General features: G+C 36.1%; 1 protein-coding gene across 3 annotated transcripts in view; it reads right to left on the bottom strand.

Annotated features, from left to right (window-relative positions):
* ABCD2 (ATP binding cassette subfamily D member 2) overlaps nt 1–27,729 on the bottom strand; it is an 87,805-nt gene that overhangs the window by 16,853 nt on the left and 43,223 nt on the right. For all 3 annotated transcript variants that reach the window (XR_015163768.1, XM_086399924.1, XM_086399925.1), the window contains 2 exons: nt 17,691–17,836; nt 5,404–5,488 (listed from right to left, as the gene is read on the bottom strand). Coding sequence is in view for 2 of the 3 variants with exons in the window: in XM_086399924.1 (XP_086256050.1) it covers nt 5,404–5,488; nt 17,691–17,836 (231 nt within the window). In the remaining variant the exon portion in view is untranslated. The remainder of the gene's footprint in view (nt 1–5,403; nt 5,489–17,690; nt 17,837–27,729) is intronic.

The raw sequence follows: 27,729 nt of genomic DNA, 5'->3' as shown, positions 1-27,729 counted from the left end.
CCTGTGCTCTGCAACAAGAGAAGCCATCACAATGAGAAGTCCATGCCCCGCAACAAAGGGTAGCTTCTGCTCACCACAACTAGGGAAAGCCCTCATGCAGCACCAATGACTTAGCATAGCCAAAAATAACTAAATGTAAGTATAATAGATACAGGAGACAAACCCAACTTTAACACTACACTTGATTTTAATACCAGCTCTCCACACAAAGAAATAAAGATCACTGCAGTTTCCCCTTGACAACAGAAGTGGTTTAACTGGTTAGCTTTTGGTTATTGTTCAGGTTAAAGTATCAAGAATTATTTGTCTCAGAGTTTATTTCTGTTTGTGGATGATTTTCTTAAGTAAAAATGAGAGAGGAGAAAAGGAAGTATAAAACAGAGAGGCTTGGGGTAAAATTTTATTTTTTTGTATAACTATTTTTAGTAATGGTACTGTATTGTCTTATTTTTTAGAGTGCTTTGAGGTAAACAGAAGAGATGCCATTTTAGAATTAGAAAAAATGTATATTTCTTACACTCTGTTGTCATAGCAACTCCTAGCCTAGCAGATGTAAGATATTTTGTTTCCTTGGTAGAACTGGTTTTGTGGGGTGTGTGTGTGTGTGTGTGTGTATGTGTGTGTGTGTGTGTGTATACGCATGCGTACACGCATGCAAATATATTAAGCAGGGACTGTAAGCTGAAACTGATATAACTAAGTTAAACATTAGATAACACTGTTTCTCAGATTTTTCTTTTGGTGCATCATCAGAAGAGTGAGGCTTAAGAAGGATCTAATCTATTTCCTATAAGGTGGGACTTTTCTAATCATTTTTAAACATTAAAATTAAAATCCTCTCAAAAAGACTAAGATTTTGACACATAATTCTCCTTGCTAAAGTACTCCACTTTAGTTGTTAGCTCAAGTCTTTCTCATTATAATTCAAATCTTCTTAATAATTCTTTGAGAAAGAAGGGAGGCAATTTTTCATTATTATACTTTTCCTTCACTGGGTTTTTAAAATTTTTTTAAGTTGATTTATAATGTTACATTAATTACTCCTATACAGCAAGGTGATTAAGATATATATATATACATGTATGTGTGTGTGTTTAGTTGCTTAGTCATATCTGACTCTTTGTGACCCCATGGACTGTAGCCCACAAGGGTCCTCTGTCCATGGGATTTCCCAGGCAAGAATACTGGAGTGGGTTGCCATTTCCTATATATATTCAGATATATATGTATACATGTATATATACATATATATCTGAATCACTTTGTTGTATATATATGTATATACATATATGTCTGAATCACTTTGTTGTACAGGAGTAATTAATATAATATTGTAAATCAACTATAATAAAATATAATACATATATTCTTTTTTATATTCTTCTCCATTATGGCTTATCATAGGATAGCAAACATAGTTCCTTTTGCTATACAGCAGGACCCTGTTGTTTATCCATTATACATATAAAAGCTCACATTTGCTAACCCCCACCTACTCAGTCCGTCCCCACAAATCCTCTCTCCTAGCAAGCACTAATCTGTTCTCTCTGTTAATGAATATGTTTCTGCTTCATAGATAGGTTTATTTGTGTCATATTTTAGATTCCACATATGAATGACCTCATATGGTATTTGCTTTCTCTTTCTGACTTACTTCATTTAGTATGATAACCTCTAGTTGCATCTGTGTTGCTGCAAATGGCATTCTTTCTTTTTTTTTTTTAAGCTATGAAGTATTCCATTATATAGATGTACCACATGTTTATCCTTCATCTGTAGATGGACATTTAGGTGGTTTCCATGTCTGGGCTATTGTGAATAGTGCTGCTATGAATACTGGGGTGCATGTATCTTTATGAATTATAGTTTTGTACAGATATATGCCCAGGAGTGGGATTGCTGGGTCATATGGTAATTTTAGTTTTAGTTTTCTAAGGAACCTGCACACTGGTTTCCACAGTAGCTTCACCAACTTACATTTCCACAAACAGTGAGGTCCTTCACTAGCTTTAGTATTTTTTATTCAGTATCATTTTATACCAAAAATATTTTAGATACATGAGTATCAAGTATTTAAGTGATAGGCACTTAAAAATCTCTTTAGGTTAGCATCTTTTATTAATGCCACTTGCTTTTTATCTTATTAACACACTGAGATAATGAGAAATTTACAGCCACATATTACGTTCCATCATTTTACATTTCAGGCTTCAGTTGTAGTTCAGTTGGTAAAGAAACTGCCTGCAATGCAGGAGCCCTGGGTTTGATTCTTGGGTTGGGAAGATTTAACTGGAGAAGCAAATGGCAACCCACTCCAGTATTCTTGCCTGGAGAATCCCATGGACAGAGGAGCCTGGCAGGTTACAGTCCATGGGATTGCAAGAGTCGGACATGACTGAGCAAGAAAACCACCAGCATGTCACATTTCACCAACTATATGGGGGATCATATTACTGAATATTTATGGACAAGGCACAGACAGATTCAAGGTAATAGTGGTTAACAGATAGTCATAAATTTCATACTACAAAGTTTACTCTCGAATCTCACCACATTATCTCAAAAAAGTCATTGTAAAATATACTTCACTAAAAATTCAGAGTTTGCATATTTTAGTTTATATTTTTTAGTTTGCCTTACCCTTGAACTAACCATGTATGTTATTAAAATACCATGTTATTACACAACATTTTTCTCATGTATAAACTCCAGCTATAACACAAAATAATACATATTGTATGATTTAATTTTGGGGCTTCTCTGGTGGCTCAGACAGTAAAGAATCTGCCCACAATGTGGGAGACCTGGGTTTGATCCCTGGGTCGGGAAGATCCCCTGAAGGATGGAATGGCAACGCACTCCAGTATTCTTGCCTGGAGAATTCCATGGAGAGAGGAGCCTAGTGAGCTACAGTCCATGGGGTCGCAAAGAGTTGGACATAACTGAGCGACAAACACACACACAACATGATTAATTTATATGAAGTTGTAGAACAGGAGAACTAATTTATGCATTAGAAATGGAAACAGAAATTGTCTATGGAAAGATTTGACTGGAAAGGGGCATGAGGGACTTTCTAAGTGATAGAATCATTCTTTATCTTAATTGGGATATTGATTATATATTGTATATACATTTATCAGAATTCATTGAATTGAATACTGAAATACATTTATGTATTTGGTACATAAATGTTATAATAATAATAAACCTTGGCTAGCTATTACATAGTAATACACATAATAGGATACAAAATAAAAAGAGGGATACAAGGAGTTCCCTTGTGGTGCAGTTGTTAGGACTCAGTGCTTTCACTGCTGGGGCCTGATTTCAATCTCTGGTCAGGGAACTAAGATTCCACAAGCCATGTGGTATGCCCCCCCCCAAAAAAAGAGGAATATAAACTGTAAATACTTTATGAAAATAGTTACATATTAAAAAGTTAAAAATAACAACCAACTTTTGTATACTAAAATAGAGAAAATACTATACTAAAATTTTATGTGCTACAAGTAGTAAAACAGAATTTTTTCTTCTTTTTACTCATCTAAATTTTCCACTTCTATAATATAAACACATAATTATATTTAATAAAGTCATTTAAACTATACATTATTTTTTCAGTGATAAATATTACATGTTATATTCTTACCAGAAAGGCTGAACCTAAATATAATCAAGTTTTTAGCTCTAATTTCCAGTTTATAAGAAAAATAGTAGATTGAGGAAAGAGGTAAAGGGATCTCAAGAGGAAGCAATCAGATCAATCTTGAAAGGACAACATTCTTAAAGGACAACTGACCTAGCTTCTTCAACAAGTCAATAGTATAAAAGATGGGAGGGGCACAGAGGCAGGAGAAGAAACAACTCTTTGAATTAAAAATAATTAAGAGATATATAACAACAAAATTCAATACATAAAATTTGTTTGGATCTTGGTTTGAACAAACCGAGTATAAAAAGATATTTTTGAGACTATCAGGGAAATTGGATATGAACCAGGTATGAAATAATTTTAAATGATTATTGTCAATTGTATTAATGATGATTATGGTATATAATATAAGAAAAATATCCTAATATTTCAGAGATTGATGTCAAAATATTTCATGAAAAATTCCATGACTTTGGATTTGCTTCACAATGCTTTATATAAAAAAATAAATAAATCAAGTGCTGTAAAATATTAGACTTGTTGAATCAGTGTGATGGGAATATAGGGTTCATCTTACAATATTCTCTTTTTTGATGAACTTTTAATGGATTTTCCATAATAAAAGATTTCTAAAAAATTGATAGTCAACTTGTTGCTAAGTGTTTAATGAAGCTTACTTGATTTTTTTTTTGCATTTTTCTATCAGCTTTTAAAAGTTCCCTACAGAAGTTTTATTGCTTCCACTGCAACTTCGTCAAGAGTATTGCATGTGCCCCAGCTTATGGTCCACTCAGCCATCCATGTACATAACTTTAATGCCCAAGATGTAAGTACTGAAAGTAACAACTTAGGTTCTCATTGCCAGAGGCCTAACATTAAAATGGGAATTTATTTTTCACAGAAAATAGGATTAAAAAAAAGGAACAAATCATAATAGCTTCAATATTTATTTCTAGTGTCTTGTGCTTGATACTCTGAACCAAAAGGCTATTAAGCTGGTTAGAAATAGAAAAGTTTTATCAAGATAAATTATTTCCTGCATCTCTTTATTTCTGAGTCCATTAAGACTTAGGCTGGTTGGTTCCTTTTACCATTAGATATGCCTCCTCTCAAGGAGAACACTACTAACTTTATAGGCCACTGACTGACTAGAAATTTAATTTAGTTTTAATTTAATCATGTAATTGAGAAGTATTACTGAATATCTGGGCTTCCCTGGTGGCTCAAATGGTAAAGAATCTGCCTGCAATGCAGAAGATCTGGGTCCGATCCCTGGGTTGGGAAGATCCCCTGGAGAAGGGAACAGTTACCTACCTCAGTATTATGGGCTGGAGAATTCCACGGACCAAGGAGCCTGGAAGGCTACACGCTATGGGGTTGCAAAGAGTTAGACACAACTGAGCAACTTTGACTTTCACTGAATGTCCACCTACTGTGTTCACAATAGCATAATAGTGGTTATCTAGTCTTCACATTTTAAAATTAGTAATTATCCCACTTTCAAACTTAGGACACAAAAATTAAATTTTGTCATCTAACATTACTCAACATAAAATAAATAGAACAAACACTTGGAGATTTCTGTCACATTAAAAAACAACCTAAGAAATTTAAATACTATAAATTCTAAGCACTAGCTTTTCAGAAATATATTTTCAAACCGAATGAGGACAAGGGATCCTATCCGAACATTTTTTTATTACAACAATAGAATAGTATCAATAGTAACTTGAATATAATACACTTACCTATGATAAAACATGCGAGCCATGCCCATTCTTTGCTTTTCCCCTCCTGATAAGACATCTTTCCAGTCCATAATAGCATCCCATCCTTTAAAATATATAAAAATACATATTGTATAAAGCATCTTTTAATCCAAGAGAGCATCTTTTACAGTTTTTACCTAGACAAGTGATTCCTAGCAAGTTTAAGCTATTACACAAAGAACCTGATATTTCACAAAACATATGCCTGGATAGACCAGAGTGCCTTACGTTTAAGCACTTGGTCTTAGATTTGATATTTTTTAATGGTAATAATTACTTATATTGACAGAACATATTCTAAGAATTCTAAATACTGATACCTTGAAAAGGTGTTTATTTTTTAATGTCTCCAAAGAGTTGGTATACTTAGACTTATTTTGCAGGGGGGTAGGAGAAAAGACCAACAAATTTGCACAGGCCTATTACAAAGTCTGGGCTTCCCAGGTGGCTCAGTGGGTAAAGAATCTGCCTGCAGTGCAAGAGACAAAGGTTTGATCCCTGGGTCTGGAGGGGATGGCAACCTATTCCAGTGTTCTTGCCTGAGAATCCCATGGACAGAAGAGCTTAGCAGGATACAGTCCACAGGGTCGCAAAGAGTAGGATATAACTGAAGTGACTGAGCACACACGCACATTACAAAGTCTACAAAAGATATGAAAGGAGCTTATTTAAATGGCTTCCATCTGCCTGGCACTTTATATGAGTTGTATTTTTCACAATTTTCATTGTATATTTCACAACCTTATGAGGTGTCTATTATTAGTGTTATTTTATAAGTAGATAAGCTGAAATTCATGAAGAAATTGATATATCAAAATTTATACAGCTATGTATTAGAGCTAGGATTTATATGTAAGTGTATCTTCATGTTTTACAATTTACCTATTCCATCTCTCACAACATCGTAAATACTTTCTGTTGGTTATTTATTCAAAAGCAAGTCTTCTATTTTCTAAAAAATAGGTTAGATTAAAAAAAAAGTTAGATCAATACATACTAGTATAGGGAAAAGCAAGATGGCAGAGAAGTAGGAGGACTAGGAGTTCATCTCCCCACAGATGCATCAAGAATATATCTAGATATGGAACAGGGCTCACAGAGCACTGGCTGAACACTAGGAGAAGACCTTAGACACTGGAAAGGGCAAGAAAGATCCATGCGGAACCATGTAAGACAAAAGAAAGAAGGGAAAAAGAAGAGGACAGGAAGTGGAATAGTATCTGCTTCTAGGTGGGGGTTCTGAAGAAGCTCAGAAGTTCCTGCATCCAGGGAAACCCCCTTGTGGAGGGGCAGATTGGATGGGACAGAAGGAAATCATCTGGGCCTGTTGGAGGGGAATGAAACAGCCGGTCTATGGCAGGCAGGACAAAGTGAGACCTGCATAGATGATCTGTGCCACAGCCCTGTGCCTCCGAGCCTGAGACTTGTGTCTGTCAGTGTGCATTGGCACTGGGTGCTGGAATATAGGCAATGACAGAAAAGCTGAGGAGAGGACTGCTGCTGGATGCAAGTAGACAGGACAGACTGAAGGGATGGGAATGAGAAAATCCACAACTGGGAATACTTGTGGAGGAAACCTGGACTACCATAGAAGCAAGGAGCCATTATTGAGTGGCATGTAGTGGGTGGAGCTGTCTTTGCAGCCTCTCTCCCTACACTGTCAGCCCCTACTTACACCTCGCCAGGTGGTAAAAATGGTTTCCGCCAGGGTGAGCTGTCTCATGCCTGCCACTAGGCACTAGAAAAGGCTCCTGCTGGGGCTAATCCTTTTGGAGCTGTGGCCAAACACTAGGAAAAGCCCCTCCCAGGGCTGGCCCCAGCTCACCTGCTGCTAGGAACTAGGAAAGGCCCCCGACAGGGCTGGCTCTGATTGCTTGGAAAGATCACCCAGGGCTAACCTCATGTGCCTGCCACCAGGTGATAGGAAATGCTCCCACCAGGGCTGGATCTCCCACATCATGGCCATCGGTTTCCCCGTGAACCTGTGACTGGGCCAGATCTCTTACAACTTCCAACCCCTTTGTGCACCTGTTGCCTCCCATGACGCTGGCAGCTGTGCCACCTCTGGGCCCTGTCCTCACTGGGGCAGACCAAAGTGCTCCAGGGCAGCCTTGGGAGTAGATCCCTGTGTGCGACTTATATTCAGAGGTGGAGCTAAAACCACTGCTAAGTCCCAGGGGCCACTGAATTTAAGAAGAAAAGCTGAAATTTTTCCTTGCAGATGCACAAATTGAAACCCTCACAAACAGCTTGGTAAAAACTCAGCACCTACAAAACATCTGAACAGATAAGTGCTCCCACAGCCAAGACAGACCTAGTTTTAGTAGGTGTAGCACTAGGGGTAAAGAACCCACCTGCCAATACAGGAGATATAAAAGATATGGGTTCAATCCCTGGGTTGAGAAGATCCCCTGGAAGCAGGGCAATCCACTCCAGTAGTGTTGTCTGCAGAATCCCATGGACAAAGGAGCCTAGCAGGCTATAGTCCATAGGGTTGCAAGATTCAGGCACAACTGAAGTGACTTAACATGCATGTACACTTGGTGGCTTGTGCCAGGCTAAAATCTGAGCTACCCCTATAACACCTGGTAGCTTCCTAGATGGTGCATTGGTAAAGAAACTACCTACCAGTGCAGGAGATGCAAGAGACGAGGGTTCAGTCCCTTGCTCAGGAAGATCCCTGGAGTGGGAAATAGCAACCTACTCCCATATTCTTGCATAAAAATTCCATGGACAGCAGAACCTGGTGGGCTACAGTCCATGGGGTCACAAAGAGACAGACATGACTGAGCAACTGAGCATGACTCAGCACCTAATACCCACAACTGGTCCAGATCCATGATTACTGCAATCCTGGGGCTGGACTTCAGTGGATCTACTCTGATGACCTGGTGAAAGAAATCTCTAGGAGACACCAGAGTCAAATGTTAGCATGGCAATGCTAATATCAGTGTAGTCTGAGGGTCTGCACAATGGGTGAAAGATCATACAACAGAGTACATCACAGGAGAGTAGCTCCAAAGAAGGGATACTTAGTAGCTTCCCTCCCAGCAGCAGTGCTCCAACCGTGCCTACTTTGCACCACAGATCAGAAACACAGCTAAGAAGCAAATCTGGGGGCTTCTACTACAACAACTTGGAAGCCGACTCCACCCATGACAGGGCAGTGACAACCAAAGAGCAAAGGGGAGCCCTCACTCAATATCCAAGGCAGGCTCTGGTCACCACAACAATAGTCTAACCCTCATTAAGAGGATAACAGCACAAGTCTCTGGATCAACCTCACCTACCAGGGGACAGATAACAGAAGCAAGAGGAACTGCAACCCTGCAGCCTGGAAAGCAGATCACAAACACAAAACTTTGAGGAAAAAAAAAAGGTAACAAAGAGATATGTTGCAGACGAAGGAGCAATATTAAAACCTACAAGAACAATTAAATAAAGAGGAGATAAGCAATCTGTCTGAAAGAGAATTCAGAGTATGATAGTAAAGATGATCCAAGATCTTAGAAACAGACTGGAGGCATGGATTGAAAAGATATAATAAAAGTTTAGCAAAGACCTAGAAGAACTAAAACACAAATAAACAAAAATGAACAAGACAGGAACTGAAAATGAAAAACACATTAGAAGAAATCAATAACAGAATAACTGAGGCAGAAGAATGCATAAGTGACCTGGAAGACAGAGTGGTATAAATCTCTGCTGTAGAACAGAATAATAATAATAATAAAATGAAAAGAAATGTGAATAAACTCAGAGACATCTGGAACAACATTAAATGCATGAACATTTGAATTATAGAGGTCCCAGAAGAAGAACAAAAAGGGTCTGAGAAAATATTTCCAGAAATCACAGTAAAAAACTTTTCTAACATGGGAAATGAGATAGTCACCCAAGCCTAGAAAGCAAAGAGAGTTGCATAAAGGATAAACCCAAGGAGGAACACACTGAGACACATATTATTAAACTAACAAAAATTAAGTACAAACAATATTAAAAGCAACAAGGGGAAAGCAACAAATAACAGACAAGGAAACCCCAAAAAGTTATCAGCTGATTTTTCAGCAGAAACTCTGCAGGTCAGAGGGAGTGGGAGGATATATTTAAAATGATGAAAAGGAAAAGCCTATAACCAAAAATACTCTAACCAGCGAGGCTCTCATTCCGATTTGACAGAGCATCAAAAATTTTACAGATAAACAAAAGCTAAGAGCATTCAGCACCTCCAAACCAGCTTTACAACTGCTAAAGGAACTTCTATAGGCAAAAAAACACTAGAAAGGAGAACAAAAAAGGAAGGGAAAGAGGAAAAAGACATACAAAGAAAACCACACCCCAAACAATTAAGAAAATGGCAATAGGAACATATCTATTGATAATTATCTGAAATGTAAATGGAATAATGTTCCAACCAGAAGAAACAGACTGGCTGAATGGATAAAACAAGACCTATATATAGGCTGTCTACAAGAGACCCACTTCAGACCTAGGGATACACACAGACTGAAATTGAGGAGATGGAAAAAGATAATCCATAAAAATGGAAAGCAAAGAAAAGCTGGAGTAGCAATACTCACATCAGACAAAATAGACTTTAAAATAAAGACTGTTAACAAGATAAGGAAAGATGCTACCTAATAATCAAGGGATCAATCCAAGAAGAAGATAAAGCAATTGTAAATATTTATGCACTCAACCTAGGAGAAAAAATTAACAAGAAAACACAAGTCTTAAATGAAACATTAGACCAGATAGACTTAATTGATATATACAGGACATTCCATCAGAAAACAGGAGAATATATTTTCTTTTCAAGAGCACATGAAACATTCTCCAGGATAGATTACATCTTGGGTCACAAATCAAGCTTCAGTAAAGTTAAGAAAACTGATATTGTATCAGGTATCTTTTCTGAAACAATGCTATGAGATTAGAAAGCAAATAAGGGGGAAAAAAAAACTATTAAAAACACAAACATGTGGAGGCTAAACAATGTGCTATTAAACAACCTATGGATAACTGGAGAAATCAAAAAGGAAATAAAAAATATCTAGAAACAATTGAAAACTAAAACAGGTGACCCAAAGCCTATGGAAAGCAGCACAGTTCTAAGAGGGAAGTTTATAACAATACAATCCATCTCAAGAAAAATATCAAATAAACAACACAACCTTGTACCAAATGCAACTAGAGAAATAAGAACAAACAAAACCAAAAGTTAGAAGAAGGAAAGAAATAATAAAAAACAGAGCAAAAATAAATGAAATATTATAAAACAGAGAATAGCAAAAGCCAATGAAACTAAAAATTGGTTCTTTGAGAAGATAAGCAAAATTGATAAAACCATTAGCCAGACTCCTTAAGAAAAAAAAAGGGAGAGGACTCAAATCAATAAAATTAGAAATGGAAAAGGAGACATTACAGCTGACACCACAGAAACACAAAAGATCATAAGAGACTACTACAAGCAATTACTAGGTTAACCAAAATGTTTGGGTTTTTCTGTAACATCTTCTGAAAAAATTTGTGTGAACTTTTTGACCAACTCAGTGTATGCCAATAAAATGGACAACCTGGAAGAAATGGACAAATTCTTAGAAAGGTATAACTTTCTAAGACTGAACTAGGAAGAAATAGAAAATATGAACAGGGATTTCCCTGGTGGTCCAGTGGTTAAAAATCTGTCTCCCAGAGCACAGGATACAGGATTGATCCTTGGAGAACTATGATCCCACAAGCCAGAGAGGAACTAAACCCACATGCTACAACTAGAGAGAAGCCCATGTGCCACAGCAAAGAACCTACATGCCACAGCTAAAACTCAATGCAGCCTTATAAGTAAATAAATATATTTAAAAAAATTTAACTGAACAAAATTATGAACAGGCCAGTCATGAATAATGAAATTGAAATAAAACTGTGATTAAAATCTTCCAAGAAACAAAAGTACAGGACTAGATGGTGTCACAGGTGAATTCTATTTTAGAGACCAGCTAACATGTCCTTCTCAAATTCTTCCAAAAATTGCAGAGGGAGGGACACTCCCAAGCTAATTTTATAAGGCCACTATCACCCTGATACCAAAACCAGACAAAATTAATACACAGGAATCTCTTTCATTCCAATGCACTAACAGAAGATCAGAAAGAGAAATTAAGAAAACAATTCGATTTATGATTTCATCATGAAGATGAAACTATCTAGGGATAAAACTATCTAAGAAGGAAAAATACCTTGATTCAGAAAACTATAGGATACTGATGAAAGAAAACAAAGATGATACGAATGGATGGAGAGATATACCATGTTCTTGGATTTGAAGAATCAATACTGTAAAAATAATTGTACTACCCAAAGCAATCCACAGATTCAATGGAATCCCCATCAAATTACCAATGACATTATTCCACAGAATCAGATTAAAATATTTTTTAATTTGTATGGAAACACAAAATACCCCAAATAGCCAAAGCAATCTTGAAAAATAAAAACAGAGCTGGAGGAATCAGGCTCTCTGACTTCAGACTATACTACAGACTAAAGCTACAGTAATCAAGACAGTATGGTACTGGGGCAAAAAAAGACATATGGATCAATGGAACAAGATAGAAAGCCCAAAGATAAATCTAGACACCTCTGTTCACCTACTTTATGACAAAGGAGGCAAGAATATACAACGGAAAAAAGACAGTCTCTTCAATAAGTGGTGCTGGGAAAACTGGGCAGCTATCTGTAAAAGAATAAAATTAGAACACTTCCTAATACCATACACAAAAACAAACTCAAAATAGATTAAAGACCTAGATGTAAGGCTGGGCACTTACAACTCTTAGAGAAAATCATAAGCAGAACACCCTCTAACATAAATTATAGAAAGATCTTTTTGGATCCATCTCCCAGAATAGTGAAACTAAAAACAAAAATAAGCAAAATGAGATCTAATTAAACTTATAACCTTTTGCACAGTAAATGAAACAATAAATAAAACAAAAATACAACCTTCAGAATAGGAGAAAATATTTGCAAACAAAACAACCAACAAGGGATTCATCTCCAAAATATACAAACAGCTTATATAGCTCAATAATAAAAGAAACAATCCAATGAAAAAATGGGTGGAAGACCTAATAGACTTTTTTTCAAAGAAGACATACAGATGGCCAAAAAGCACATAAAAAAGATGCTCAACATCACTAATTATTAGAGAAATGAAAATTAAAATTACTTGTCAGAAAGACCATCATGAAAACATTTATAAACAATAAATGCTGGAGAGGGTGTGAAGAAAAGAGAAACCCTCCAACACTGTTGGTGGGCAAGTAAATTGGTACAACTACTATGGAGAACAATATGGAAGTTTTTCAAAAAATTAAAAATAGAACTACCATATGACCAAGAAATCTCACTCCAGTCATCTATGTGGAGAAAACCAAAATTCAAATAGATACACGCACCCCAGTATTTATTGCAGCACTATTTACAATAGCCAAGACATGGAAGGAACCTAAATGTCCATCAACAGAGGAATGGATAAAGACCTGGTACATACTTACAGTGGGATATTAGTCATAAAAAGGAACAAAGCAGTGCCATTTGCAAAGATGTGAAGAGAGCTAGAGACTGTCATATAGAATGAAGTAAGTTGGAAAGAGAAAAATACATATCATGTAATATCACTTATATGTGGAATCTAGAAAAATGGTACAGAAGAACTTATTTGCAAAGCAGAAATGGGGACACAGATGTAGAGAACAACCTTATGGATATCAGTGGGGGAAAGGAGGATGAATTGGGAGATTGGGGTTGGGATTGACATATGCACATTATTATGTATAAAATGAGAACCTACTGTGTTGCACAGGGAAGTCAATGTTCTGTGATGATCTGTATGGGAAGGAAATCTAAAAAAGCGGGGGATATATGTATACATAAGGCAATGGCACCCCACTCCAGTACTCTTGCTTGGAAAATCCCATGGATGGAGGAGCCTGTTAGGCTGCAGTCCATGGGGTCACTAAGAGTCGGACATGACTGAGCGACTTCACTTTCACTTTTCACTTTCATGCATTGGAGAAGGAAATGGCAGCCCACTCCAGTGTTCTTGCCTGAAGAATCCCAGGGACGGGGGAGCCTGGTGGGCTGCCGTCTATGGGGTCACACAGAGTCGGACACGACTTAAGTGACTTAGCATAGCATAGCATAGATGATTCACTTTGTAGAAACACAATATTGTAAAGCAACTATGCCTGCATGCATGCTAAGTTACTTCAGTTGTATCCAACTCTTTGCAACCCTATGGACTGTAGCCCACCAGGCTCCTCTGCCCAGGGGATTCTCTAGGCAAGAATACTGGAGTGGATTGCCATGCCCTCCTCCAGGGGATCTTCCCAACCCAGGGAGTGAACCCGTGTCTCTTATGTCTCCTGAATTGGCAGGAAGGTTCTTTACAATTCACACGACTTGGGATGTCCAAAACAACTATACTTCAATAAAAGTTTTTTTTAAAAAATACATACTGATATAAAAATGTACCTAGAATATTTTTTATATGAAAAACCAAATTGCAAAATTGTGTTTGTATACAGATCACCCTTAAACAACATAAATTTGAACTGAGAAATACTTACACACCTGCTTTTTCAATAGTAAATACTGTGGTACTATATAGTTTGTGGTTGGTTTAACCCACAACAGCAGAACAGCAGATATGAAAGAACCATGGATATGAGGGCCTTCTGTAAGTTATATGCAGATTTTCAATTGCTTGCTAAAACCTTTGAGTTCCGTGGAACAAAAGGACATGGTTTATTTAAATATGTAAAATTAAAGCTGCCTTTGACCCGAATACTTTTCTCTTTTGCCTTCTCAGTTAGTAAGGGGAAATTTTTTTAAGTCCAGAACATTTTTCCACTGTGTAGCAATCTGAATCTATTTTTCAAAACATCATTTATGTTTCACAAATATTATAAAATTAAGTTACAGAGAAAAATTTTTTGCAACAGTTTTTATTAGAAGTAAGAAACACATAAGGTATATAAATTATAATTGTACTCAGTTGTCAGTTGTGTCTGATTCTTTGTGACCCCCTGGACTGTAGCCCACCAGGCTCCTCGGTCCATGGAATTTTCCAGGCAAGAGCACTGTAGTGGTTGCCATTTTCTACTCCAGGGGATCTTCCCAACCCAGGGATCAAACTTGTGTCTCTTATGTCTCCAGGATTGGTAGGTGGATTCTTTACCACTAGCGCCACCTGGGAAGCCCTATAAATTATAATTGCATCATCTCTGGGAATGGAATTATGAGGCTTTTACTTTCTAAGATGTACATTTTTACAATATTTGAAAAATTAAAATTACTATCTTTATATTATTTTTATGGCCTGTCTTAATTTTGTAATAAGAAAAAAAAGTCACTTAGAAACAAAATCATTGGGTCTCTTAGGAAGGCAGTCATATCAGATATTTTTCTGAAGTGAGAATATCATAAAACAGAGTGGACTAAGCAAATCCTGATTTTCAAAGAGGAAAATGACTATCAAAACTCTCACACACATACTCACAAACACAAATATACACATGCACAAACACACACATGCAAACTTAGGACATTACCAAATCCCAAGTAGTCTAGGTTTAATTTTCCCATTTGGAAAAAATCCAGGCCCTCTGCTTTCTTTATTATTTCTCAACTGAATTTTCATCTTTACTAAAATTTCTAAATAAACTCGGTCAAAGGGAAAGGAAATGAGAACTAGAGTTTCATTGTTTCTTGTGCACTGGATTGAAAAGACTTTCCCTATTTCCCAATGATACTCCCCAAAAGGGACCAGTGTTCATTCCTGGGCAAACTTCCAGGAATTTTCCATCTATTTAAAAACATAATTTTATATTAGGGAAAAACTCTAAATGCCATGTGATTCAAAGTTCTTGCTTCTAGTGAAAACTGTTGAAATAAAATTTCCTCTATGACTTTTATAGCATTTATGAAACATAAGTGAGGATTTGAAAAAATAGGTTTAGATTGCTACACAGTGGAGAAATATTCTGGGCTTAAAAAAATAGCTCCCCCCTTGAAATAAGAATGCACAAAGATGAAAGTATTTGGGTCAAAGCATCCTTAAATTTTATGTATTTAAATAAATTATGTTCATTGTTTCACTAAACCCAAAAGCTTTAACAGGCAATCTTTCTTGAACACAGAACATACAAATCAAAACTCTGAGTCACGATACTTCTTCTGATGCTGAAACAGTGATACTAAGTCAGCTAAGAAGTGAAGTTTTCTTGCTTCCTGAAGATGTACAAACTGTTTTCGCTCACATCTATTTGTTAACAATTCTACACCTTTCTATTTTGTAATTTGTTTGATGGAATAAAACATAGTTTTTAAATCTATCTTATACTAAAGTAAAGAATTTCTCTAAGCAAATTTCTTTAAGTGTTGGAACTAGTGTTGCTTCAAATCATTAATAGTCTTACTAGAACTTCAGCAGGCTTCTTCCAGAGTAAGTGATGTCCTTGCAAATTTGTTTTCTTGCTTTGCTTAAAAATATGTTTCATGTTTTAAGGACTAGGCAAGTACAGTGGATTTCCTTATCATTTTTTATGTATAAGGATATAACAAGCCTTATTAGTATCTAAGATGTTGAGATAGCATAACACAGTGGCATATCTTATATAGAACATTGACATTCAAGTCTCATCTGTGTTGGAATCCCTGTTCCACCTCTTGCTGAGGGCCCCTGGGGAAACTGCTAAACTTCTGAATTTCATCTGTTAAAGGGGGGTTAGTAAAATCCACATCATTGGGCAGCTACAAATATTAAATAAGATGACAGTGTAAACTGAGTAACATGTTATATTCTGCAGAGTGAGCACTCGATAAACCATAACAATTACTATCATGTATTTTTAAGGTTGAAAAATTCTTAAAACTAGTTCTAGAATTTCTTGATAACTTTTAAAAGAATAGAATATGTGACAAATTATTATAAATTTCTATTCAGATTATTAGATTTCAAACTTATCCAAATAACTTACCCCCAATTAATAGGTAGTTGCTATTTTGCCACACTGTTTTAAAACTGGGAAGAAGTTGACCATATGACACAAAAAGACAACCTGCTTTCCATATTTATAGCACTTATGAACTATGATATTATAAGATGATATGTATAAATATTATACATGATATTTATGAATATTATTATATTCTAAAATGATATCTATAGATATCATATATAAATACAATAATATAATATTATCTCTTTTGCCTACATTGGTTTCTTAATGTATCACATGAAATAATAGATGTGAAATATGTAAAATATTGAGCACCATCACACAAAGACAAAATATCTTTGTATCAATATTACATCTAGCTCTATTACCTTTAGCAACTATTGTGAATTTACTATGTATCACTGTTCTAAATACTTTAAATAAAGTCTTATTAAATCTTAACAGCATCTTTATAAGGTATTTATCTCCATTTTACAGGTGAAGATACAAAGGTACAGAGAACAGAGTTAAAGATTTGATTCCAGAATTCTGATTTCAAAGCCTACATTCTTAATTACGGTACTACTCTGCTTCTTTTGATCATGTAAGCGGGCTAGAAAAATAAAACACATGCAAAATTAAACATAGAATTCTAGCTTGCTATTTCAGTAGTTTTTCTAGGCTATCAAATTATATGTTATCAAGTTATTTCTGTGTTCTGAAAGTGATTCTTTCTTGAGCTGATATGTATAACTCTTATTCTTACTTTTTCAAAGTATGTTTTATGCTGAAAAACTACCAAACAGAAGTTTCTGTGTTTTATCTAATTCTCTATGTGTTGCTGTAGAGAAAAAAATAATGTATTGGTAAGACTGTTGGTCTGAAAATAAAAAGGTTCTGTGATACCTACTTCTCAAATTATTATATTTAATGTAAGCCGAGGGATTAACAGGAGAATATTTCTGTCATGAACCTTACATACATTTAGATTGACTATGGCTTCAGGAACACATGTTCATCCAAATATGAAAAAAAATCTTCAAATGCTAGCTGTGGACTTAGGAAAAAGCTTAGTTTGCTGAACGAAATATAGCACAAACAGAAAAGAGCAAGTTAACAATGGAAAAGCAACAAAAGCTATAAATTCCATCTTTGCTTATGTGCTTATGTTCCAACAACAGCATACATCAAAATTAAACCCAACTTAATTTTTTTAAAGTTATGTTAAATACATGAAAAAAAGCCATGAATTATAGACTTTACCTCCTTCTCTTTGAACTATATGATAGAGATGAACACTGTGTAGAATACAATCTAGATCATGGTCTGTATAGCCTTTGTCATGCATGTCATCCACTGAATCTGGATAAATTACTTGATCTCGAAGACTTCCAAGAGACATGTATGGCCTGTAAAACACAAGAATCCGAGACAAAATCAGTTTAGCTTACTTATTGTGATATCCTAGTAGCCTGAAAACTCTAGAGGAGTCTTTAAATACTCTATTTCTAGGATTATATTTATTATCTGGTGATAAGTATTCTCTCTCAGATGTGTCAGGACAATATGTTGTTTTATTCATGTAAAAAAACATATTGAGACATGCCACAAGAAAAGTTTCTATAAGAAATACTTGGATATTTTCAGCACAGAAATACATACTTGTTCTGTTATACATATATTTTTTTAAGTTTTATACTCTGAATTTAATTTTTCAAAATACTTTGAAAAGGCAAGTCCTTTCCAAGAGGACAAGGATTCTGTTTAGGGGATCTGATTCAATTAGTGAAAAACGTGGGTAACAGTTGCCCAGAACATTTTGATTATTCCATCCAAAAAAGATTTATGTCTATATCATATAAAGACATACCTGTAGGATAGTACTATAAGATATATTATTATTATTTGCCACTTTATTTACTTTTTAATTGAAGGATAATTGCTTTACAGAGTTTTGTTATTTTCTGTCAAACATCAACAAGAATCATCCATAGGTACACCCATATCTCCTCCCTCTCTAACCTCCCTCCCATCTCCCTCCCATCCCAGCCTTCTAGATTGTCACAGAGCCCCTGTTTGAGCTCCCTGGGTCATACAGCAAATTCCCATTGGCTATCTATTTTACACACGGTATTGTAAGTTTCCATGTGTTCTGTTATATTTTATAAATGTTGCTTCTGTATTTCATCTAAAACTATTTGAGTTAAAAATTATAAAATTTGAGGCTTTGACAATATGAACAAACAAAACTTTTAAAAGATATTCAAAATAAGAGAAATGCAAATTAACAATATACTTAGTTTCTTATTTATCAGATTGGTAGAAGTTCAAAAACTTGACAATTCACTCAATCGGCAAGTCTATGGAGAGACAGGTACTTTCTTACAATCATGAAAATACAAAATGGTACAACCCTTTGGAGAGGATTTGGCAAACCAATATATCATCTGGTGTTTGATCCACTTCTAGGACTTTATTCTAAAAATATACTTTCAAAAGTGTACCACCAAGAACAAAAAAGTATATAAAGTTATCCATTACAGCATTATTTGAAATTGCAAAATATTGAGAAAACCTAAATGCACATACAAAGGAGACTGATTAAATAAACAATGGTACCTGTACCATGCAGCTATAAAACTGGATGTGGAAGGTCTCTATTAATTGATATAGAGTGATTTCCATAATATATTAAGTTGAAAAGCAAAGTACAAATTAGATGTATAGCAGAATTTCTCAACAGTGGTATCATGGCTATGTTAAACCAGATAATTCTTTGTTACTGAGGTCTTGTGTATTATAGGATGTTTAACAGCACATTTGGTCTCTACCCACTACATGACTAGATGTTAGTAGCATCCACTGTGGCAGAGACAAAAAAAAAAGTTTTCAAATATCCTCCAGGGGACAAAACCATCTCCATTTGATAGACCCACCAATGTGCAATGTACTACTTTCATGTAAAATGAAAGCAAAGTAAGAAAACGTAAGTTTATCTGCTGATATTTACAAAAGGAAATACAGTAAACCAGAAACTAATGAAATCGCTTATCTATAGAAGATGGGAGGAACAAAGCAGAATAGATAAGGAAGGGAGAGACCTCTCTAAATATCTTCCCTATGTATTTTAACTCTTAGACTCATGCTAAATGTTATTATTTTAATTAATAAAGATGAAGGAAGAAACCCTAAAATTGAATAGAAACAGAAACAAATAAACTGTAAGTATATCAAATGAACAACATAACCACATTGAAAGGGGAAGAGAGACTGATCCAAGTAACTTTCAAATTTGGCTACATAATTTCAGTTGAAAACCAAAAGAACCACAAAGCAACTTTGAAACTAACTGTTCATATTTCTTATTGCTGCAGGTGTAGAAATTCTGAAACTATGTTGTAGGAAAGACCAAGTAAGTAAATTTTAATAATGTCACAAGGTAGGGTTCTCATTGTGGAAGAAGGAAAATATAAATATGAAATGAGGGAGGAAAAGCAAAAAAAAAAAAAAACCAAAACACTATAGTGTTTAATTTGATTTAGAGTATCACCATGAATTCATATTTTTTCAAACAAAAACATCATGAAGAAACTATCTGATTAACCCAAACTGAGGGACTTTAAGAATAACCAACAATAGTTCTGCACTCATTACAAATATCAATGTCATAAAAAAAATGCTGAGGAATTTATTCAGGTTTAAAGAAACTAGGGCAACATAGCAACTAAAATGCAATGTATGATGCTGGACTGAGAAAAATAAGTTATCATAAAGAATAATATTGTATCAATTGGTAACATTTCAGTGTAGAAAGTTGTTGGACATTATCAAGAGGACTTCACTGTCAGTTGTCCAGTGAGTCGGACTCAGGCAATCTGATGCTCCTGACCCTCTCCCCTGGCCTATGTTCAACCCACAGTTCCCACAGCCACCAAGAATTTTAAAAGGGACCGCCTGAGAGAGCAATGTGGTGTTGAGAACATCTGGATGGTATACATGACTGAACTACATTAAAGTCCATACAAATTTTTATGATTCTGATAAATGGAATTAGAGATCTACTCATCTTGAAGCTGCCCATCACAAGCCTCAGATGTAACTTCCCTTGCTTATTAAATCTGCCACCCACCAGTCTAGAGTGGTCTGCCTTTTCCTGGTCTCTTCTTGCCCTCTATGTATGAGGGACAGTACAAAAACCAATAAAAGTATGTCCAGATAATATTATATCAGCTTTTAAAAATACATAAATTTTTTATAGGAAATATTACAGTACTTCATTATCTGTGCTGCTGCTGCTAAGTCGCTTCAGTTGTGTCTGACTCTGTGTGACCCCATAGACAGCAGCCCACCAGGCTCTGCCATCCCTGGGATTCTCCAGGCAAGAACACTAGAGTGGGTTGCCATTTCCTTCTCCATTGCGTGAAAGTGAAAAGTGAAAGTGAAGTCGCTCGGTCATGACTGACTCCTAGCGACCCCATGGAATGCAGCCCACCAGGCTTCTCCATCCACGGGATTTTCTAGGCAAGAGTACTGGAGTGGCTTGCCATTGCCTTGTTAACTAGTTATAAATTATACATGGATTTTCAAATGCTCGGGGGGTCAGCTCCTCTAACTTCTGTATTGCTCAAGGGTCAACTGCATACACTAAAGAAGTTATGCATGAAGATTTATTTACTGCAACTTACTTAATAATAAGGTGTGTACGTGTACAAAGAAAGAGAGAAAGAATCAAAGATTTTAGTGTACAAAGAGACAGAATAAAAGGTTTGAAATACAAAATGTGTTTTGTAGACCAATTATCTACCCACATTCCTATACCATTAAAATGATTGAGTTTAAGGATAGATACCATGAGGTTATAAAAGATTTAACTAATACTTGAAAATAAAAAGAATTTATATTTCAATTATACATGTATGCATTTATATAATAAGATTCTCAATGGAGTCTTTGCAATATAAGGAATCTCTGCTGCTGCTGCTGCTGCTGCTAAGTCGCTTCAGTCATGTTCAACTCTGTGTGACCCCATAGACGGCAGCCCACTAGGTTCCTCTGTCCCTAGGATTCTCCAGGCAAGAGTCCTGGAGTGGGTTGCCATTTTCTTCTCCAATGCATGAAAGTGAAAAGTGAAAGTGTAGTCGCTTAGTCATGTCCGACTCTTAGCGACCCCATGGACTGCAGCCTACCAGGCTCCTCCGTATGGGATTTTCCAGGCAAGAGTACTGGAGTGGGTTGCCATTACCTTCTCTGATAAGGAATCTCTAGTAATATCTTTTAAATTGAGATATATTCACATTATAAAATTTGTACTGTTAAAGTGTAAAATTCAATGATTTTTAGTATATTTACAAGCTCATGTAAATATTACCACTATCTAATTCTAAAACATTTCCTTTATCCCAAAAAGAAACTCAGCAGATACTCCTGGTTCTTCCTTCCTCCCTGGCAATCAATAATCTACTTTCTGTCTCTGTGGATTTGTGTATTCTAGAGATTTCACATGCATGGAATCACACAATACGTAGTCTTCTCTCTCTCAGCCTAAAGTCTTCAGGTTATTCCTTGTTGTAGAAGGTTGCTGTATTTCATTCTTTTCTATGTCTGAATTAAATTCCACTGTATAGATACGCCACATGTTGTTAATCTGAGTGTTAACAACACTCAGGTTGTTAAAGAGTGTTGTAAAGAGTGTTGTTTTCACTCTTTGGCTATTATGAACAGTGGGCATACATCTTGGAGTGGTGCATATGTTAACTGTGTTTAATTTTTTGAGGAACTGATCAAATGTTTTTCCCAAGGGCTGCATCATTTCTAGTCACTTTTCTTCTACCTTGGGTTAACCACTCCAGTATTCTGGTCTGGGGGATTCCATGGACAGCGGAGACTGGCAGGCTACAGTCCATGGGGTTGCAAAGATTTAGACACAACTGAGTGACTAACATTTTCACTTCTTGTATTCCCTATGTCTTCTCTTTCTGGTCTCTGCTTTATCTTCCCTCTCCAGTTTAGCCATATTAAAAAAAAAAAAACAGAATTAGAACACAATGTTACTTATTTCCATCATTTTAAGCATTTATATAATGTGATATTTTTTCATAATAACAACAGTAGCATAAAATATACAGTGGCCCTCAGGGCCAAGGAACAATTTTTCAGTTGGTACCCTGAGTCTAAGAAGAAATACAAGGAAATATTAAGAGTCGGTACTTTTGCTAACTTACAAAGCAATGTCTGTTCCAATTTAATGTAAATCAGAGGCACAGATATCCTCAGTATAAAACCCAAATAAATTCAATCCACAGAACAGCCATGACCATACATAACTGAGACTACAATGATTAAAATACATCTGAACATTCATTTCAAAGGTTTTTCTACGGGATTCCACTATAAGATCTGATTAACCAGCAATATTTGATGAAGTACCATTTTCTATCTACATTTCAGGGAATACAGTATAGAGACATGGATGTGATAATGGGTTTTGGAGAGAGAGTTCTAGACTAGAATCCCGATTTGGCCATTTACTAGCAATGTGACCCAAATCCTGAGCTACACTTACATCATTTGTAAAGTAACTTACTTATTGAATTTGTTATGAGGATAAAATGAAGGAGTGGGTTTTTATAAAGCAATATAGCCAGAGGACAGACAGTGAAGAATCTGCCTGCAATGCAGGAGACCCGGGTTTTATCCTTAGGTCAAGAAGACCCCCTGGAGAAAGGAATGGCTACTTACTCCAGTATTTTTATCTGGAGAATTCTATGGACAGAGGAACCTAGCAGGCTACAGTATATTGGGTCAATGCTACAAAGAGTTGGACAGGATTGGGTGATTAACACTCTCACATGAAGCAACTTAGTACAGTATGACAGACACATAGTAGGCATTCAATAAACCATTATGGAGACAAAAAAGTTCATTAAAAAGGCAATATTTTTAAAAAGAACTTAAGTTTGTTTTCTGTGTCTGAGTCTGTTTCTGGTTTGTGACAGAAAAGTTCAATTGAAAGTTGAAAGTTCATTTGAAAACAAACTGATGGTTACCAAAGGTGGAAGAGGAAGGGGAGGGATGCATTAGGAGTTTGAAATTAGAACATAAAATCTAATGTATATAAAATTGAAAAACAGTAAGGTTATATACTATTTAACTATTAAGCAGGATAGCACAGGGAACTATATTAAATATCTTGTCACAACCTTTACTGGAAAAGAATACACCACACACTTATGGTCAATTTATCTTCAACAAAGGAGGCAAGAACAAATACTGAAAAAGAGACTATCTTTTTAGCAAGCAGTGTTGTGAAAATTGGACAGTCACAGGTAAATCAATGAAGATATAACTTCTCACTATACACATGAAAAAAACTCTCAAAAAGGCTTAAAGGCTTAAATATAAGACATTACACCATAAAACTCCTAAAAGATAACATAGGTAAAAACACCCTTTGACATAAATTGTACTAATGTTTTCTTAGGTCAATTTCCCGAGGTAATAGAAATAAAAACAAAAATAAACAAACTGCACTTAGTCAAACTTATAAGCTTTTGCACAGCAAAAGAAATGGGAGAAAATATTTCCAAATGATGCAACTGACAAGGGCTTAATTTCCAAAATATACAAACTGCTCATTCAACTCAAAAACAAAATAAAACAGTTCAGTACCTCAGTCATGTCCAATACTTTGTGACCCCATAGACTGCAGCACACCAGGCGTCCCTGTCCATCATCAACACCTGGAGTTTACTCAAACTCATGTCCATAGAGTCAGTGATGCCATCCAACCACCTCATCCTCTGTCATCCCCTTCTCTTCCTGCCTTCAAACTTTCCCAGCATCATGGTCTTTTCCAACAAGTAAGTTTTTCACATCAGGTGGCCAAAGTATTAGAGTTTCAGCTTCAACATCTGTCCTTTAATGACTATTCAGGACTGATTTTCTTTAGGATTGACTGGTTGGATCTCCTTGCAGTTCAAGGGACTCTTAAGAGTCTTCTCCAACACCACAATTCAAAGCACCAATTCTTCAGCACGCAGCTTTCTTTATAGTCCAACACTCACATACATATATGACTACAGGAAAGGCCACAGCTTTGACTAGAAAGGCTTTTGTTGGCAAAGTAAAGCTGCTTTTTAATATTCTGTCTAGTTTGATCATGGCTTTTCTTCCAAGGAGCAAGTATCTTTTAATTTCATGGCTGCAGTCACTATCTGTAGTGACTTTGGAGCCTACAAAAATAGTCTCTCATTGCTTCCATTGTTTCCCTATCTATTTGCTGTGAAGTGATGGGACCAGATGCCATTATCTTAGTTTTCTGAATGTCGAGTTGTAAGCCAACTTTTTCACTCTCCTCTTTCACTTTTATTAAGAGGCTCTTAGTTCTTCTTCACTTTCTGCAATAAGGGTGGTGTCATCTGCATATCTTAGGTTATTGATATTTCCCCCGGCAATCTTCATTCCAGCTTGTGATTTATCCAGCCCAGCACTTCGCATGATGTACTCTGCATATAAGTTAAATAAGCAGGGTGACAATATACAATCTTGATGTACTTTTTTTTCAGTTTGGAGCCAGTCTGTTGTTCCATATCTGGTTCTAACTGTTGCTCCTTGACAAGCATACAGATTTCTCAGAAGCCAGGTCAGGTGGTCTGGTATTCCCATCTTTCAAAGAATTTTCCACATTTTGTTGTGATCCACAAAGTCAAAGTCTTTGGTGTAGTCAATAAAGCAGATTTTTTTTGGAACTCTTGCTTTTTTGATGACCCAATGGGTGTTGGAAATTTGATCTCTGGTCCCTCTGCCTTTTCTAAATCCAGCTTGAACATCTGGAAGTTCACGGTTCAGGTACTGTTGAAGCATGGCTTGGAGAATTTTGAGCATTACTTTGCTAGCATGTGAGATGAGTACAATTGTGTGGTAGTTTGAACATTCTTTGGCATTGCCTTTTTTTGGGATTGGAATGAAAACTGACCTTTTCCAGTCCTGTGGCCACTGCTGAGTTTTCCAAATTTGTTGGCATATTGAGTGCAGCACTTTCATGGCATCATCTTTTAGGGTTTGAAATAGCTCAGCTGGAATTCCAACACCTCACCAGATTTGTTTGTAGTGATGCTTCCTAAGGCCCACTTGACTTCACATTCCAGGATGTCTGGTTCTACTTGAGTGATCACACCATCATGGTTATCTTGGTCATGAAGATCTTTCATGAAATGTTCCCTTGGTATCTCTAATTTTCTTAAAGAGACCTCTAGTCTCTCCCATTCTATTATTTTCCTCTATTTCTTTGCACTGATCACTGAGGAAGACTTTCTTATCTCTCCTTGATACTCTGAATTCAAATGGGTGTATCTTTCCTTTTCTCCTCTGCCTTTAGCTTCTCTTCTTTTCATAGCTATTTGTAAGGCCTCCTCTGACAACCATTTTGCCTTTTTGCATTTCTTTTTCTTGGGGATGGTCTTGATCACTGTCCTTTGTACAATGTCATGAACCTCAATCCATAGTTCTTCAGGCACTCTGTCTATCAGATCTAATCACTTGAATCTGCTTGTCACTTCCACTGTATAATCATAAGGAATTTGATTTAGGTCATACACAAATGGCCTAGTGCTCATTCAACTCAAAAACAAAACAAAATAAAATCCATCCAAAAATGGCCAGAGGACCTAAACAGACATTTCTCCAATGAAGATATATAGATGGCCAATAGGCACATGAAAAGATGCTCAAAATCAGTAATTATTAGAAGGGCACAATCAAAATTATGATGAGGTACCACCTTATACCAGTCATTAAAAAGTCTACAAATAACAAATACTGGAAAGGATATGGAGAAAAGGGAACGCTCTTACACTGATTGTAGGAATGTAAATTGGTATGGTCACTGTGGAAAACAGTATGGAGGTTCCTCAGAAAACTAAAAATAGAATTACCATATGATCCAGCAATCCCATTCCTGGGCATATATCTGGACAAAACTACAATTACAAAAGAAACATACACCCTATGTTCATAGTAGCACTATTTACAATAGCCGAGACATGGAGACAACATAAATGTCCATCTACCAATGAATGGATAATGAAGATATGGTACATATATATCAATACAATGGAGTACTACTCAACCATAAAAAAGAATGAAATAATGCCTATTGCAGCAACATAGATGTAACTAGAGATTATCACACTAAGTGAAGTAAAGCAGAAATAGAAAGACAGATACCATATGATGTCATTTATATGTGGAATCTAAAATATGACACAAATGAACCCCTCTATGAAACAGAAACAGATTCAGGGAAATGGAGAAGAGATTTAAGGTTGCCAAGAGAGGAGTTTTGGGGAGGGATTGATTGCGAGGCTGGGGCTAGCAGATGTAAGCTTTTATATACAGAATGGATAAATAGCCTTTGACTGTGTGAATCATAACAAACTATGGAAAATTCTTAAAGATATGGAAATACCAAATCAACTTACCTGGTCTCCTGAGAAACCTGTATGCAGGCCAAGAAGCAACAGTGAGAACTGGACTGTTGGAATAATGAACTGAGTCAATATTGGGAAAGGAGTACATCAAACCTGTATATTGTCACCCTGCTTATTTAATTTACATGCATAGTACATCATGTGAAATGCTGGGCTGGATGACTCACAGCTGGAATCAAGATTGCTAGGAGAACAGCCTCAGATATGCAGATGACACCACTCTAATGGCTGAAAGTGAGAGGAACTAAAGAGCCTCTTGCTGAGAGGGAAAGAAGAGTGTGAAAAGAACTGGCTTAAAACTCAACATTCAAAAAATGAAAATCATGGCATATAGTCCTATCATTTCATGGCAAATAGATAGGGAAAAAGTGAAAACAGTGACAGATTTTATTTTCTTGGGCTCCAAAATTACTGCAGACGGTGACAGCAGCCATGAAATTAAAAGATGCTTGCTCTTGGAAAAGAAGTCATGACAAGTATAGACAGCATATTAAAAAGCAGAGACACCACTTTGCCAACAAAAGTCCATCTAGTCAAAGCTATGTTTTTTCCAGTAATAATGTATAGATGTGAGAGTTGGACCATAAAGAAGGCTGAGCACCAAAGAACTGATGCTTTTGAATTGTGGTGCTGGAGAAAACTCTTGAGATTCACTTGGTCTGCAAGGAGGTCAGACCAGTCAATCCTAAAGGAAATCAATCCTGAACATTTGTTGGAAGGACTGACATTGAAGCTGAAGCTCCAACACTGTGGCCACCTGATATGAAGAGCCAACTCATTGGAAAAGACCCTGATGCTGGGAAAGACTGAGGACA

Source organism: Bos grunniens, chromosome 5 (genome assembly GCF_055505025.1).
Source record: "Bos grunniens cultivar Pamir isolate PY7600 chromosome 5, Bosgru_T2T1.0, whole genome shotgun sequence".
NCBI classification, from domain to species: domain Eukaryota; kingdom Metazoa; phylum Chordata; class Mammalia; order Artiodactyla; family Bovidae; genus Bos; species Bos grunniens.
This window is presented reverse-complemented; position numbering and strand designations above follow the sequence as displayed.